This window comes from Triturus cristatus, chromosome 12 (genome assembly GCF_964204655.1).
Source record: "Triturus cristatus chromosome 12, aTriCri1.1, whole genome shotgun sequence".
Taxonomy (NCBI): domain Eukaryota; kingdom Metazoa; phylum Chordata; class Amphibia; order Caudata; family Salamandridae; genus Triturus; species Triturus cristatus.
Window position 1 is genome coordinate 125,444,302 of NC_140595.1, and position 17,343 is coordinate 125,461,644.

The window sequence follows — 17,343 nt, forward strand, 5'->3', positions numbered from 1 at the left end:
ATCATATTGAAATACTAGCTCTGGTTCCCTTCATCTGACCGGTATATGTAGTATTGGTAGTGTTCAATAGTCACTATTATATATAGCACAATGTGAGTACACTGGTTTGTTCACGATGATCACAATGATGACAATGTGTGATGTGTCTTTACTACCAGCCTTACATGAGGGATCATATTTCACCTACATATTCGCATTTCCTGTGCGCTAATATAGTTAAATGATTATCTCATTTTTATTAATTATCATCATACTGGTAATGTCCTTCCATTTAAGAGTCTGAGAGGGTATTGTATTGTATTGTAATTGCATTTATATAGCGCTTACTACCCCTGATGAGGCGGCAAAGCGCTTTTTCGGCGAGTAGCACGCTACTCCGGGACCCATAGAGGATTAGTGTTGAATTAATATAGTGAAACATGCAAGTACATTTTAAGTGGCGGATGGGTTAGTCAGTTATTTGGATTTGGAATTATAGCAGAAGGATAGAGGAGGAAAAGAGGTTTGTATTTATATAGCGCTTGTTACCCCGATGGGTGTTGAAGCGCTTTTCTGGCGAGTAGCATGCCACTCCGGAACCCATAAAGGATTAGTGTTGAAAGTTCGTATAGTAAAATATGAAGTAATTTGAGTAGTGAATATGTTATTCAGTTATTTGGGTAGAGAGGGTAGGTGGCGGGATAGAAGAGGGAAAGAGGTTTGTATTTATATAGCGCTTGCTACCCTTGATGGGGTTTTGAAGCGCAAGTAGCACGCTACTCTGGAACCCATAAGGATTAGTGTTGAATTAGTATGGTGAAACATGAAAGTAATTTTAGTGGTGGATGTGTTAGTCAGTTATTTGGATTGAGAAGGGTTGGGGAGGGGTAGAAAAGGGAAAAGGTTTGCATTTATATGGCGCTTGTAACCCTGATGGGGTGTCGAGACGCTTTATTGGCGAGTAGCACGCTACTCTGGAACCCATAAAGGATTAGTGGTGAATTAGTATAGCTGAATATGGAATTTGAGAAGTGAACATGTTAGTCTGTTAATTTTGATTGAAAAGGATAGTGGAGGGATAAAAGAGTGAAGGATTGTTTTGTATTTTTTATTTATTTATTTTTGTAAAAACATTTTTTAGGTCTTAGCAGTAGGGGGAGGGTTTTGGATGAGTACAAAGGAGTTTTGGATGGAAGGAGTCAGATGGAATAATTTAGAAAGGTTTGTTTTAGAGGATCGGTATAGTAAAAGAGGTGTCAGATGATGCAAAGAGGGGTAGAGTTGGAGAGAGTCTAGAAAGGGTTATTTTGGGGATCATGATAATGGTATGGGGTTTGGGATAAATGAGAGAGTGGATGTAGAGGATATATTGATAGATGTATAGGATGAGAGAGAGGGTAGTGCATTGGAAAGAGTAGTAGAAAGAAGTTTGAGATGAGTCAGAAGGTTGGGCTAGAAGATATATTGAGAGAAGTATAGGCTGAAAAATAGGGTAGTGCATTGGAAATGCTAAATTAGAAGACAGTGATAAATATATAGATCCATAAGTACATTGAAAGTATATAGATACATAAAGGAGGTAAGTATATGTAGATTAAAGATATTGATACAGGCACAAGATGAGAAATAGGGTAGTGCATTGGATATGCTTTTTCAGGAGAAAAGTAACAGACACACAGATCCAAGTACATGGAAGGTACATAGATGCACAATGGAAGTATGTACATGTAGACCAAAGATGATTTTTATTTATTTATTATTATTATTATTTTTTTTTTCTCTCTCTCAACAATATAATTATTTTACATGTTTATACAAAGCAATACACAAAGATAGGTACATATCTATAGTGAAAACAAATGCTTATATATAGAGGGATATGCTGTAAATTTCTCTTTGCATATGGTGCTTATGTGGGGAAGAGCCAATTCTTGAGTAGTTTTCTGAAGATAAGGTGGTTGTCGGTGGACCTTATGTTGGGGGTAAAGAGTGGAAGACAGGTCTTTCTTCGTGATGCCCTCACACACCCCGAGAGGTGTCATACTTCATCATTGGGCGTTTGCACCTCGTCAGGCCGGCGCTGCAATGCCTGACGAGTGAGATAGTTAAAATAGGTAAGGAGCAGTCCTATTGGATCAAATTTTAATAAACTAGGTAGCCCCCGCCTAATTAAAAACTGTGTGTGTGCCCCTGTATGGAAAATAGGGTCAAATTATGTGGGAATGTTCAACATGTTTTGTGCCTAGTTTGCCCCCAGCGGGTCAATGGCACTTCGTCAGGACCGGTAAGTATGAAGAAGTGCACTACCACCTGGTATTCAGTATAATGAATTGAATTACCAGGGAGGTAGGAGAGCCCTAGTAGACGTGTACTGTGGCGTTTAGTAGACTTGTAGGAGAAAGGAGTAACAAGAGGGGAAGGGACAACCAAAAAGGGCGTTAAGGCATAGGCCTGGTTGGAAGAAATGCATTGCCAATGGTGGTGATACAGCGTGATTCTACAACTGGGGATCAATACATCTTATTAAAATCATAACATGTACACCAATGGGTGCGACTGGTCAGAGAAACAAACATCAACATAAGTGGTCGGGTAATTTGAAACAAAAGTGGGAATGCCACTGGTAATGAATACATATTAGTAAATCCACCATTTTAGGCAGTGAATACGGCTGGTCAAGTGACAAAGCAATTGTCAAAGGTAATGGCAACGGCTGGACAGTTTAAAAAGGTTTTTCGGACAAGTGAGTGAAATACATTAAATTGTGGCAAAAGACCACCGAACTCTTATAAGTTAAATTCATTCATAATGTGCAGTATGGTGAATTATGTCTCACGCTAGACACCCCTTCGCTGCCGTGAGTACGTGTGTACCTTTGTACTAAGGCTGGTAACATCAGAGTAAAAATGCGTAGTGGCATAGGAACTCACTCCGAGGGTGGTGTTAACTCAGAGCAGGAGGTAACACTGGGTTAGTGTGTAAATGGCTGGCCGAGGTTTGTGATCTCAATGTTAAGTGCGTGGTAGCAAACGATCTATTGGCTGGCTCTATAGGTGATATTATCACTGAGCGGGAGGTAATGCTGAGCTGATGTGTAAACGACCACCCGAATGCCGTGTTGGCAATCGGGGTTGAGTGCTGATGGTGAAAGTTAAAAACAGAGTACCGGAGGTGAATTGCCGGCATTGAGGCAATGAAGCAAATGTGTGCGTTTAGATATCTTAGTGAGAAAAACGCGGTGGGTGCTCTACAATTGCCTACAGGCAGTAACACGTACTCGCACATCTGCAACAGTAAAGGTCACGGTATACAAAAGAACACACAAACACACTCCCGATGCTCGCATGAACTCACCATTAGTACAAGCGTCTGAGGCTGACGGGGATGGCCAGAGCACATCGTTGCTCCGGGGATCTGTAAATGAATTTGCGATGCATTCAAGTTGGGTTAAAAGGAGCTCAGATGGCTTACTGGTAGTAGAAGGGCTCCTGCATGCGAGGCATACTTACAGCCGTTAAGAGGCAACTTGCCTTCGTCCTACCCTTGTTCCGGGACCCGTAGTAAAGACTTCCGGGTTACTCGTTTTTAAAGCAGAGGCTAAAATGCTAATGTTTAGGCGGCCATCTTGGAAGGATGCGGTTCGGAAAACTTTATTGAGAGCGACACTGATAATGCAAAGACAGCCAGGATTCACAGTTGGTGAGTCAGGAAAAAAGGGTTGTTACCACGAAAAGGAATGCCCTATGTGGTGTCAAAGGTGTTCCCTATAGTCTATATGTGTTAACCAATGAAAAGGTAACCCTAGGGCAAGTGATCTGCCTGCTGGACAAGAAAGGCAAGGTGAAATGGGGGAGGTTATAGTACTCATAGTTGGAGTTTGTCATGCAGAGGCTAAATTGCGATGGGCTTGTGAGTGTGTGGTATGTGGACGGAATACACAGCTGTAGGTCCTCCTACCTGAGAACTTGGTGCACTGGAGACACAGAGTAGGACCAGGTCCAGTGACTCTGTTGGGGGCACAAGTTCTCTAGTGTTTGAGTTCTGTCCACTTGGGACACAGAACGGAATAGGTACAATAGGTCTAGGGGGCACAAGTTATCTAGTGATTGAGTTCTGCTCAGGGAATATCATCATTGAGACCCCTTATGTGCCCTCCCAGTTTGAAGACCCAACAATGTTCTTTTCTAAAGAGAGCCTCCTTAGTGATGGTATTGAAGGCCTCAAGAACTGTCCATTGTATGTCATTGGCTGAATGATTATGTTCCACAAAATAGGCATACATTTTATTTTTTGTTTTTTTGCAACGAAAGTTGCTCCTATGTTCGGTGATTCTTGTTTTGACTGCTCGAGTGGTCATCCCTATGTATTGGAGTGGACAGGGACACGTAATAAGGTAGATGCAATTACGTGTATTGCAATTTGTGTGCTTGGTTTGTGTCCACGTCCAGTTGTTAGTAAGTGGGATGGTTTTAGTGGCTTGAGTGAAAGGGCAGACTACACATTGTCCACAAGGGTAATGGCCAGTCACAGGGGGTAGGTTCCAGAGGGTGTTAGGGGCCCTGGACAATTGTTTTTTTGGTCTCCTATTTACCAATAGGTTCTTAATGTTGGCTGTCCTCTTGAAGGCGAACCGTGGATTGCTTAAGGCAAGATCCCCTGTGCTCAGAATTCTCCAGTGTTCGTTTTACAATTCTTTTTAACAAGTTCGACTGTGTGTGTGTGTGTAGGTAGTGACACAGGTGATGATATCACTAGTAGGTTTTGTGTGTGTTTCGAGGAGGTTTAACCTGTTAGTATTGCGTGCTGTTTTTTGAGCATTGCTTATGATCCGTGGTGGATATTGTCTCCTGACCAAGTGCGTGCTGAGTTTGCATGATTGTTTTTTGTAGTCATCAATGTTACTGCCGTTCCTACGGATGCATAAGAACTGTCTGTAGGGAAGATTTTCCCTCAAGGCTTTGGGATGGAAACTTTGGTACTGGAGGTGGGTTTTTTGTATGTAATGGTTTCCAACCTGTTCGGTTTCTTGATGATCATGAGATCAAGAAAGGGGAGTTCTTGTTCAGAACAATTGGCTGTGAAGTTAAGGTACGGATTAAGGCTGTTAATCCACCAGATGAACCCAGGTATTGTGTTCCTGTCGCCCCTCCAGAAAATCAGAATATCATCGCCCCCACACCCGCACGCACCTTACGGCTTCTTCTTCAAAAGATCCCCGCCAAAGAGCCCTGGTTTTGAGAGCCCGTCAGGCATTGCCGCACCGGCCTGATGAGGGGCAAACGCCCAATGATGAAGCATAACACCTCTCGGGGTGTGTGAGGGCATCACGAAGAAAGACCTGTCTTCCCCACATGTCTTTATAGGAACTGCACACTCCTTTCTAGTTCTTAACCTTACCCCGGAGCCTGTGTGCAGGACCTCCTAACCCAGCTCTCTGTTCCTCCTTTTTGATTTAAGGGGGGTAAAAAGTTCCATAGATTGGCTGCTTGAACAGAGAAGGATGTTCCACCCATGGTTTTTTTCTTGTATCTTGGGATTTTGAGGCGAGATGCTCCTTTAGAGAGGAGGTTCCTTTGTTGAATGTGTGATTTTAATCCTGATGAAGAGTGATCCCATTCCATGTATTACCTTGTGGGTGATACAAAGCAGCTTGAACATAGATTTGGCAACCGGTAACCAATGCAGGGCTTTCAAGGCTGGGGGGAGATGTGGTCTCATGGTTTGATATGCAAGAGTAGTCTGGCAGCCGAGTTCTGAATCCGTTGTAGTCTTTTCATGGTCGTTAAAGATGATCCGTGGTAGAGGCTATTGGCGTAATCGAGTTTGGACAGAACAAGGGAGATGGTTGCTTGGACCTTGTGTGGAAATTCCAAATGAGGGAAAATTTGTTGCAGCGTTTTTATAGTGACAAAGCTTGATCTTGCTAGTTTGTCCACTTGGGCATTCATCGACAGCTTGGAGTCCAATGTCATTCCGAGGTTTCTTACTTCCTTCGATACTTTAGGCGGTGATCCCAGTTCATTAGGCCATGTGGCAAGCGGGTTGTAATGTTTCCAATCGCCACACGTGAGTATTTCAGTTTTTGAAGCATTCAATTTGAGATGGCTCCAAGTCATCCACTGATCCACGGTTCTGAGACAGCTGAAAATTGGTGATTTTCCAATGACTTTGGGGCATTCCAGTTGAAAGGGTATTTGCATGTCATCTGCATAGTTATAGCATGTGAGGTGAAATGTATTGATCAGTACTGGTAATGACTTCATGTAGATGTTGAAAAGCATGGGCGAGATGATAGAACCTTGAGGGACCCCTGCTTTTGTGGAGTACGATTTAGACGATAAAGGTGGGGCATGGATGACATTAGTTCTGTTTTGAAGGTAGGATGCGATCCAGTCTAGAGCAGTTCCCTCTATGCCGGCTTCATAGAGTCTTTGTTTCAGAGTGTCATGGTCAACCATGTCAAAGGCAGCTGAGAGGTCCAAGAGGAGTAGCGCAGCAACCCCCTTGCGGTCAACGGTATTCTTCAGGTCATCCCAGATGGCAAGGAGGGCAGATTCAGTGCCTCTTCCCGGACGGAATCCTGTTTGGAAGTCTGAAAGTATGTCATTCTCTTCAATGAATTGTGACATCTGGGTGAACGCTGCTCTTTCTTTCACTTTGCCCAGGAAAGGTCCATTTGTAATAGGCCTGTAGCTGTCAGGGTTCAGCGGGTCCAAGTTTGTTTTCTTCAGTAAAGGGCGTATGTGTGATTTTTTGAGTTCTGGAAATATTCTGGTAGTGAAGGAATCGTTGATGATTCTTCTTACTGGAGTGGCAGCAGAGGTTGTTAAAATAATTGTCTTGAAAGTTTGTGGTGGACAGGGGTCAGAAGGGCTGCCGGCAGGCCTGCTTGCTTTGACCAGGTCCATAAATTCATCGTGTGAGATGTGTTGGAAGGAACGGAGAGGCTTGGTTAGAGTATTCTTGGATTGTTGTTTTGTACAAGGGTTAGTGCTGGTGCTTTGTTTCTGTTTTAAGTACGAGTCCAACATGTCTGCTTTGTCCGTGTAATGATTTGCCAGTTTGTCTGTGAAATTTTGGGTAACAGGATGAGTTCCTTCTAGGTATTTGGTTTGCGAAATTCATTAAGTATTTTATAGAATTCTTTATTTGCACATTTAACGTTTTGAATTCTGTCTGAATAGTGCCTTTTCTTAGCTTTTTTGATAGCCGACTTGTATAATCTGTTCATTTTCTGTAGGTGAAGTTTGTCTTGTTTGGCGTTTGTTTTGAGCCAGGTACGTTGCAGCTTTCTAATTTGTTGTTTTATGTCTTTTATTTCAATGTTTCTCGAAGGACCTTTTTTTCTTTTGTTCTGTTGTGTGGTTTTGAGTGGTATCAGGTTTTCAAAAGCTTCCTGTAGCCACTCATATAGATTTTGAACAGAATTTATTGTTTCCAGATTTGTACTTGATGTTAGTTGTGTTTCTATGTGTTCCCAATTGAGTTTGTTTCACGGCCGACAGGTGGATGGATGTAAGGTAGTTTTAGGTGAGTCGCTTTGTGTTGTTTTATGTTGGAAAGCAAGCAAGTGGTGGTCTGACCATGTGACTGGAGTTATAGTTTGAAAGGTAACTAGTGTAGTATTAGCAAAAATGACATCTAGGATATGTCCAGCGGTGTGTGTCGGTTTGTGGACAATCTGATGCAGGTTCAGTGCCTCTAGGATAGTGATTATTGTTTTTGGATGGGTCACATTGGATTTGTCAAACCAAATGTTGAGGTCACCCAGAACGCATAGGTTGGAGTGTATTGTTATCAGGTTTGAAACTGTGTCTAGAAGTGTGTCTGGGAATGTCGCCTTGCTAGGTGGAGGTCTGTAAAGGAGCAGAAAGTTACAGGAGGAAGAAGGTGTAGGATTGCATCTTGTTAGACGAGCCTCACAATTCTTTATAGAGATGTTGTCAATTTTAGTGATATGTATTGTTTGCCTGAATACAACAGCTAGACCACCTCCTTTTTTGGCTATACGATTTTGGGTGATTGTTTGATAGCCTAGAGGAATGGCTTCATACAGGACTGGAGCCATATCCTCTCCCAACCATGATTTGGTTATGAATAGTATGTCTGGTTTTGCATCTGTGAGAAAGTCGTAGACGTAATGCTTGTTTTTAGAGAGGGTAGCATTCTTTTAGGGGTTCAGGAAATCCAATGTATGCACATTTTTAAGTTCAATGTAATTCATGTTAATAACTGTTCTTTCCTTTTTCTGTTCAGACAGTTACACAGAAAGGACATCGGTGGAGCTTGTGACCGCCCCACTCCAGCAGAATGCGCTGCGCAGTCGTGTCCCTCTGGCCTGTGTGGTCAGGGCTGTTTCCGGACCAGTCTGGGTGTCCTGGAACATTTCCGGGAGCTCAGCTGAAGGGCAGACAAGATTGACCAGAGACGTAAACGGGGACTTCACCTTTATAAGTCATATCTCCATCTCTCCGGACAAATGGACCAGAGGAGAGGTGTCCTGTAATGTCCAGTTCAATTCATCCCAGAGCATGGTGACGAGAAGTGCAGCCTACAGAGGTAGGTTTTACATCCTTATTCATGAAAAAGGTCTGACATAACATACAGAAATGTGTGTAGTGCTTCAGAGGGAAACGTTGCTGATGACCCAGTTGACATTAACTGATTACCCAAGATTTTTATTACTTGGAGCCCTTCAAGGTCAAACGTGGGCTGTTGCTGCTTTCAGATTCTGTTGCTAAACTAGGAGGCCTTCTCAGTATCTCAGGGCCCATGCCCACAGGTCATCCACACACTCACAACTTGATGCTGACTTTGTTTTTTACACCTTGTTTGTAAATTTCGAATGTCGCCTTTACCTGTTGTAATGCTGAATGTTTGGAGCAGTAGTTCTTAACCTTTTCACGTTAGAGGTTCCCCACTCATTACTTGAGTACATGAACCCCACTGAACCATTACTGGTATCAGGGGATCACCACTTTGTCATTATTGGTATTGAGGGATCCCCACTGAGTCATTATTGGTATCCGGGGATCCCCGCTGAGTCATTACTCAGAAGAAGGGGACCTCGGGTTAAGCAATTTGGGTGATTTGAACATTAAAACAATACACAAAAATACATAAGCAAGCATTCATCAAACAAATTGATAAATAGACAAATCTTAAAATATTGTATTTAATTCACAAACTAATCTAAATAATCAAAATTTCAATGTTAAAGTGATGGTTGGGGCTTTTTGAAATTTAACTGAGACCACTCATTTTCCATACTATATCCTGTTTGATGCATTTGCACTGCTCCCGCAAATCAATCTGAAGGCACCAACTTAACTTTTAGCCACCAGTGGGAAAATCCTTCCCACTTCTTAACATTTTAAAATGTTCAATTTGACCTTTTTCTACCTTATTTACATATACTTTATTAATCTTAAATTTTTTAAGAAGTGGTAGACCTCCTGAATATGTGCTGCAGCTCCCGGGTTAAGAACAACTGGTTTAGAGTATCAACCCTGAAGCAGCTGTATAGTGTCATGTTTGCGCTACCTAAAGGCCTTGAGCGAAATTGTAAACTGTTTTCCATGTGTAATACCCAAAGATTGTGGAATGTTTGTGATTTATAAGTGGTAGGTGAGAGGGAGAGGTGAGGCGCAGCGTCCAGGGCTGTTGACTCTGGAGTACGGGGCTCACGGTTCAATCCAGCACCATGTGACTCTGGGTAATAGCTCGCTTAATAATCCCAATGGCCCCCAGCGCCTTGAGACCCTTAAAGGTGATTAGTTCGCGCTTTACAAATACTGGGTTGTTATTTATTATTGTTATCCATGTAAACACTGTAGCTAATGTACAACAGCAGACAATATAGTACATAATTATATTGCATGTTCAGTTTCTAGTGCCAAGAGGAGAAAATGGCTCACTCACAGCATGCAGCCTGGCACACATCCAGTTTTACAGTTCCAACAAAATATTTTCTTTTGCAAGCAAAAAAACACAATGTGCCCATTAGAAGCAATGGAAATTATGCAAAATAAGCAAGGCGACTACAATTATGAGGTAGGAGAGGGACAAATTAGGCAGCAGGGTTGACTAAGTTATGAGGCAAGAAAATGCAAATCATGCAGCGTAATAGAGCAGATTTTCAGATAGCATTACCTCATTATTTTGTAATTTTACCAATTGTTAATACTGTCTGGGCATAGGGTGCACCTCAGTTTAACATCCAAACATAGCAATAAGCAACAGAAAGGTGAGAACTCAACCTTTTCAAAGGACCTTCCACTGAGCGGCAACATGTGTCGCTGCAATTTTACTAACTTTAGAACCGTTTGAGCTAGAAACAAACAGTTTTTGTTAAATTCTGCTGATTATGCAGCAGGTGATGGCATCTGTGGTAAGTGTAGCATATCCATAATTATGCAAAAAACGCTGCGGCCACACAATCACATAATTCCAGTGGCCATGAAAATAAGCAAGACGCAATAATTTGGATTTTTGCAAGCTAAACACTTGGATAAAAAAAATATTGATCAGCCCTATCAACAATCCAACAATCACCCAATAATCTGTCAGGAGCTTTGTAGGTGCCTCTGTCATGCATCTGCACATATATGAAAATTTGAGTTAATATATTTTCTTTATCCTTCCCAGTTCTCTCCAATGCTGATGTCAGTCAGTGCGCTGCTCCCGTCGGGTCTGGGATCCTCCTATTGCTGCTGACTTTGTCAGTGACCTTCTACAGGCTTTACCAAACTTCAGATAAAGGTAATGGACTCCACCATCACCCGCACCACTGCTGTGAACAGCTTTTACTCGCCCCTTCAAAATAAAAAAAATGGACTTGGTAATAAGGCCTTTCTGGGTTTTGAGACCTTTTACCGCAAAAGGCTTATGAAAAGCACTTAGGACCATTAACTTTATCCAGTGTTAAGTGAAAAACCAGTGTAGTACAAATTGGATAATTTGCTGCCTCCTCACCTCATGCATCTCTAACGTTTATAATTTAATTTTGTATGAACTTTGTAAAGTAAAATGAATGGCGAAGGTATTCCATCTACTTAGACTCCTAAATATCTTCTGACCATGCTATCATGGTCAAAATACTGTGACTGCAAACACGATTGTGGACGAATATTGGAGGCAAGTATATGGTTTTTTTACCATAATATCAAGCTTTAAAATATTGTTGACAGTAATATCATTTTTATTATGATGTTTTAATGCATTTCATTATACTTTTGTTTATTTATTATTTTAATCTGAAAATTATTTTAATAATTTAAAAATTAATATTGTATTTTATAATTATTTTGGGGTTTCTTGGAGTTATCGGTGGATTGAGTTCAGGTTGTTATTTTGTTTTCCTATTACTTACTGTTAATTGATTCACATGTTAAGTATATTGTTTTGTAATTATTTATTTGTTTGCATGATTAATCCATACTTTAACTATGTGATAAAGTTTAATTTCGGGTCTTGGAGTTTATTGGTGGATTTTGTGGGAAGTCCTTTAAGTGAAACATATTTATATTGATATTAAAAGGAAATTATGTTTGCTTTAACATTAAATTATAAAAGTATGTTTATATACTTTTAGACAATTATGTTATTATTTTTAAGGGTTGTGGAACATCTTACAGTGTGGGTTTGTATTAAGTATTAATTATTGGTAATTGTTTAACATGTTATATTTTAATGTCTGACTTTTTTTGTATGATTTCTAATTTTGCAATTATTTTTAATGTTGGAATGTGGGGTTTATTTTGGGAATTGGATTGTAGTCTTTTAATTGACATTACTTTTTAATTTATATGAAAGGAATAATCTATTATTTATGTTCATTTTTTACTGAAAATGTTTTTATGTAGCATGTTTATTTTTCTAACTTATTGAATTATGTTTTAGTGTTCTTCTTGTTTCAGTCCCATGCTGATGCCCACTCTCTTGCAAATATCAGAACTCCTACCCTCCTATTAGCTGACGACACCCTATTGATCGCCAAGTCCCGAGAGTTTACGGAGACTCCTGACCTACTTTGACATGCTATGTCGGGCTCGGGATTTGGACATCAATAAGTCAAAAACAGCGTTAATGAGTTTTAATTCCCATAAATCTTTTAAAAGGTTTCTCACTGTAGATGGTGTCCCACTCGGGAGGGTGGATTCATCTGCATATCTTGGAATAAAGTTTTCATCAGACATGTCTTGGAAGCCCCAAAACACCAAGACTACACTTAAACACGGACAACTGGCGGGGGCAATTCTCAGAGAGCATTGTGGTTTCTTTACCAAACCCATAGTGCCTGCCCCCCAGCTCTACGCAGCCAAGACCTTAGGCTTATCCCTTTACAGGGCTGAACTTTGGGAGTTTTCCAATATTAACCACCAGGTCATCTCTGAGAATACATTTATGAGAGCAATTACCCTTTTGCCCCCAGCACCCCCTTTCTCCCCTTATTTCAGGACCTAGACATAAAATGAATCGATGGCAAAGCCAGGCAGCACCCCCTACTATATTGGAGGCAAATCTGAACCATGCCCAAACTTGCTAACTGTGCCACCACCCTACAGGATGTCATTTTTCTTTTTTTATATAATTTTTATTATATACCCATAAACTAATTTACAGTACATTGATTCATTAAATTAATTTGCGGTAAGGCAGTGTGTTACAGTTATAAAGAACAAATAATTACTTGCCTGCTTCTTTAAAATATTTAGTTCAACCTTAGAAGAAAGTTAATCAAACATATTCATAGCATATTAAATACAGTGTGAAATAGACATAGGGTAAAAGAAAGAACGAGACATTTAAGAAAATGGGATTAAATAATAGCAGATCATGATTGTGTTGCAGCGCGGAAACCTGGGTAGCGGGAATCAGGACAAAACCCCGTACCTAATATCCTCCCTTAGGCACAGACCAAATATTACATTAACACATTCACTCGTACAATCATTGGTGGGGCCCATAACACCAACATTCACACCTCGCTTCTCATTGGTCTGCACTTACAGGAGAAATAAATGTTCCAAGCACTGACATGAAAGGAATACCTTATAACTTATAGAGAGAAAAATTATTTACATTTCTATACACTATTACCCTTATCACTGGACATCATAAACCTAAACATTAACATACTCCTCCCACGTGATCAATGGATCAATTAGTTGATATGGTATTGATGATTTAGTCCAGCTAAAGCATACTCAATGATCCTGATCTACCTCCTTTCAATTAATGACCAAACACATTTTCTTGTTATCAATATTTTTGTTTATCTAAATAATGCAAGAATTTTAGTTCCAACTAGTAAATTTATTAATCATTACGCAAATCACAGAACATCATATTTTCCTATTCTGGCTATCGGTCGTCCTCTAAGTCATCTAATTTAGTCGTCAGCACGCTACAGTCCCAAAGATCGGGTCAAGGACCAGAGACGTGCAAGTATCGATCAGTGCCCATAGATTTGGAAGTCCTTTAGTTCATCAAGAAATTGGGCAGCAATTCAGTCTGTCAAAGATTCAGGAGCACAGCCGTCACGTAGCGTCACCGTCGTCTCCGTCAGCAAAAAGGGAAAGTACGAGATAGAGCTTGATATCCTCTCTATTCTAACGTCATTTATATAATGGAAATAAGGTCTAAAAGACACAATTTAGAGAATTTGGGTTCATCCCATTGGTCGGTTGGGATCGTCCGGTGAGGTTTCACACAGTTCGGGATGTTAGGTCATCCTACATGTTCCGTCCGGTTTTTATAAAAGTCTTTTGTTGAAACACTTGGCAGGCATCCCGTCGTGACCTTGCTTGGGTACATCGAGTCTGGGGTCATGTCGAGACCACTGGTACATGTGGTTGGCGCAGGCGCACTTCACCCGAAACCTCGTGGAATGGTGGCCATCGCGTCGAGTATGTCAGGTGGCCATCTTGATTTTAGGCCCAAAGGACAACTTAAGCGGAACAAACACAAAAGTAATTAAAACATAGAAATAACAAATAAAATGTTAAACCCTCACTAATTCCCCTATGTGCTTGTAATTATCTAGCATATGGCGACATTTAAAGCGTTCATATTCACCCAGTGATGTCATCTAGTGCAACTTACGATAACGTCACAAAAGCAACATATATCATGCGATATTCTATTTTTCTAGTATTAGTATGCATACGTATGTTAATTACAAATTATTTTAGCCATGCAAAATGCAAATCCCACGTGTATTTGGTACATTAGTAATGTTGATTAAAATTTCATGCAAACGCATTAATAATATTACAATTAAAAGATTATTCTAATTAGTATAAACATGCAGGATAGGGGGGGTATACAACATTTTTGTACTACCCGCTCCATCAATTGTATAAAAATCCCTGAGTATATCATAGTTTATGTTGCGTACCAAATTTCTCCGATCCTACTTCTATCAGGTCAACCCACGTTCTTTCTCCACCTTACAATGGGTGACCAAATTGCCCTCCCCAGTTTTCTTGACTCTTTATCCCTGCACGAATATAGAGCTGTCTCTTGGTTATAGATCCCCAAAAAGTGTGTTAGCCACATTTGATAGGTGGTGGTGGGGGGGGGGGTCCACATCCTTCCATCTTGTTGCTATCAGGATTCTAAAGACAGCTGTGCAGATAAATACAAAATATTTCTCTGTGGTATTCAAACCTATACAGCTATTGTAGTCCTTAAGCATCAGGGTAGGGGATAGCGTGACCTTGCGTCATAGCAGCCCCTCCCAGAAACTAGCCATCTTGTTCTTTATGGAGAGCAGCCTAACACAATCGTAAAATATGTGCACTAGCATTGCGGGCCCTTCCCCACATCTTGGACAGCTATCATCAGCTCTCTTGCCCCATATAACGTGTTTGGCAGGGGCATAATATAGATTGAACAAAGTCTTGTAGTGCTGTGCCTTAAGATTTGTTGAGCGAAGGGTTTTACCCGTTAGTAGCAGAGCCATATACACATCTACATCTGGGTCATTCAGTTTCACCACCCACTTCGATTCAGTTTCTTCCAAATCGTCCTCAATGTTTTGTAGCAACATGCTATAGATATTCTTAATCCTATTGCCTCTCCCTACAATTAGCTCCAATAGCGAAATTCTTCCCCCTGGAGATACTGCTGGCCTTAGACTAGCAATAGACTCACAAATCTGTCCATATTTAAAATAATGTCTAGACAAGATCCCGTTCTCCATTTGTAGGGTGCCAAAGGGGCATAGCTGATCTGATTAATAAATATCTCCAATCGTCCTTACGCCAAGTTGTTCCCAGTGCCTACCCATGGTATCGTAAAAGGAGTGCGGAAAAGCATGCGATCGCCACAATGGGGTGTAATAGTTAAGTTTTGGAATTGCCATAGCTTTGCGCACCTTGGTCCACACTTCACAAACACTAGACATGATCTTAGATCGTAACTTCTTATAATAGCTTGGCACCACTCGGTGTAATAGCAGCCCCATAGCCTCCCTCCCTATAATAAGTTCATATATTGTTGGGACACTGTCTTTTCTTACCTCCTCTGTCTCTTCCCTTATAACATTGCAAAATAAAATCGACATCTGTAATAAAAGGCACGCCCACTGATATAATAGAATATTAGGGAATGCCAGCCCACCCTGTACCTGTGGGAGTGACAGATATTTTAAAGAACGTCTTATTTTTCCATATTGCCAAGTGAATTTTGAAAATGCAGTTTCTAGCGTTTTCAAAATATCTGCGTCTATCGTCAGTGGTATAGAGAGAAACAAGTATAGAATTATTTGCAGCATTGTCATTTTAAGGACGTTTCCTCTCCCTACAACAGATAAGTGCAATCCATTTATCCTTCTAAGATCTGCTGTAATTGTCTTAATCAAAGGATTAAAATTAATCTTAACTATTGTGTTCACTCCTGGACTGATACGAACCCCTGAATAGGTAGCACTCTATATGCATCGTGAATCGTTAAGACTTATTTTATCTGTACATATTATCAGTGTCTTACCTTCATTCAACGAATAGCCTGATCTCTGCTCAAATACTTTTGCAATAGCCGTGGCCTCCCTGATTGTGCTAGCCGGATCGGTGGTTAAAATGGCTATATCGTCGGTGTAAGCCAGTACCTTCGATTCATAGCCTCTTGATATAATTGGTTTAATAGCCTGGATTCCTAATAGTTTTTCTATCAGAGGATTTATATATAGGGCAAACAATATGGGTGAACAGGGACACCCCTGTCTTGTCCCCCTTGATATAAAAATGTTGTCTGATGTTTCCCCCATCAGCTGTAACCAGGCTCTAGGATTCATATACATTGCCTTGATTGCCCTAATAACTCTACAGGATGTCATTAGTGTAGACTGCTTTCACAAAATACCCTGGTTACAGATCATTAGAGAGCAGCTCCTCTCCCTTGGTTTGATGGTACTCTGGGAGGCCCCTGCTGAAACACATTTTCCTTCTAAAGAATGTCTAAAACAGAAGTATTGGCACAGTGTAACTGCCATAGACACCCAAAAAGCAGCAAGTTCCAATGTATCGCTTGAATTTCTTGATTTTAAGCTGCGTTGTGGCTTTGAGCCCTTCTGGGATTTTATTACGGCACCAATGGACAGGAAGCTATACTTCCAATTCAGACTGGAAGTACTCCCTTTGAGAACCTTCACCTCCAAATGGTCAGCTACATCTTCTACTGCTTGTTCAGGTTGCAACCATCCGGCAGAATCTGTTTCATATTTTTTTTTTAATGCCCGGCTTATCTGTTCCCTGTTCTTTTTGGTTAATACCAGCATGTAAACAGGTGGACACATGCAGCCATTCTACTGTTTTGCATATTCTCAGATTAGATTTGCGACCTCTATTTCCTGTGCAGGGTCAAGTTCCTAGGGGGTATGTGGTTGCTAAGAAGGAAGTGTCTTTCATCTCAGCAGTCTTAATGGGCCTCTGTCTGGTTGCATGCATGTTAAGCTCCTTTTCTATTGCCCACACGTTAGGCCACCCTGCTTTGTATGTTGTTTTATTGCTGTTTTTTTAAGAATCTGTAAAACTGTATTTATTTATTATGTATATATGTGTGTTGTGTACTTTTATGGTCCTGGCAGCCAAAAGAAAGTTACATTTAGCTCTGACTTTGAATTATTTTTCATTTAAAAATATTCTTTACATTTTATTACAGGTTTTCTTTATTTTAGTTTTGGTATTTTTAAGGATTGGGTGGAATTTTTTTTTAAATATATTATTCAATTAGAATTCATTCAAATTGTTATATGTAAAATTTTATATGTGTATATTTTTCCCTGTGAAATTATTTTTGCGTTATCATATGAAACTTTCTTAGTTTTCTTTTACATGTGTGTTTTTGGGACATTTGAGG

At 40.5% G+C, this 17,343-nt stretch overlaps 1 protein-coding gene across 1 annotated transcript in view; it reads left to right on the forward strand.

Moving 5' to 3' along the window:
* Window positions 1–17,343, forward strand: part of LOC146772858 (uncharacterized) — a 71,253-nt gene that overhangs the window by 13,908 nt on the left and 40,002 nt on the right. Inside the window, exons 3-4 of the mRNA XM_085638173.1 lie at window positions 8,236–8,538; window positions 10,627–10,740. Coding sequence (XP_085494299.1) covers window positions 8,236–8,538; window positions 10,627–10,740 — 417 coding nt within the window. The remainder of the gene's footprint in view (window positions 1–8,235; window positions 8,539–10,626; window positions 10,741–17,343) is intronic.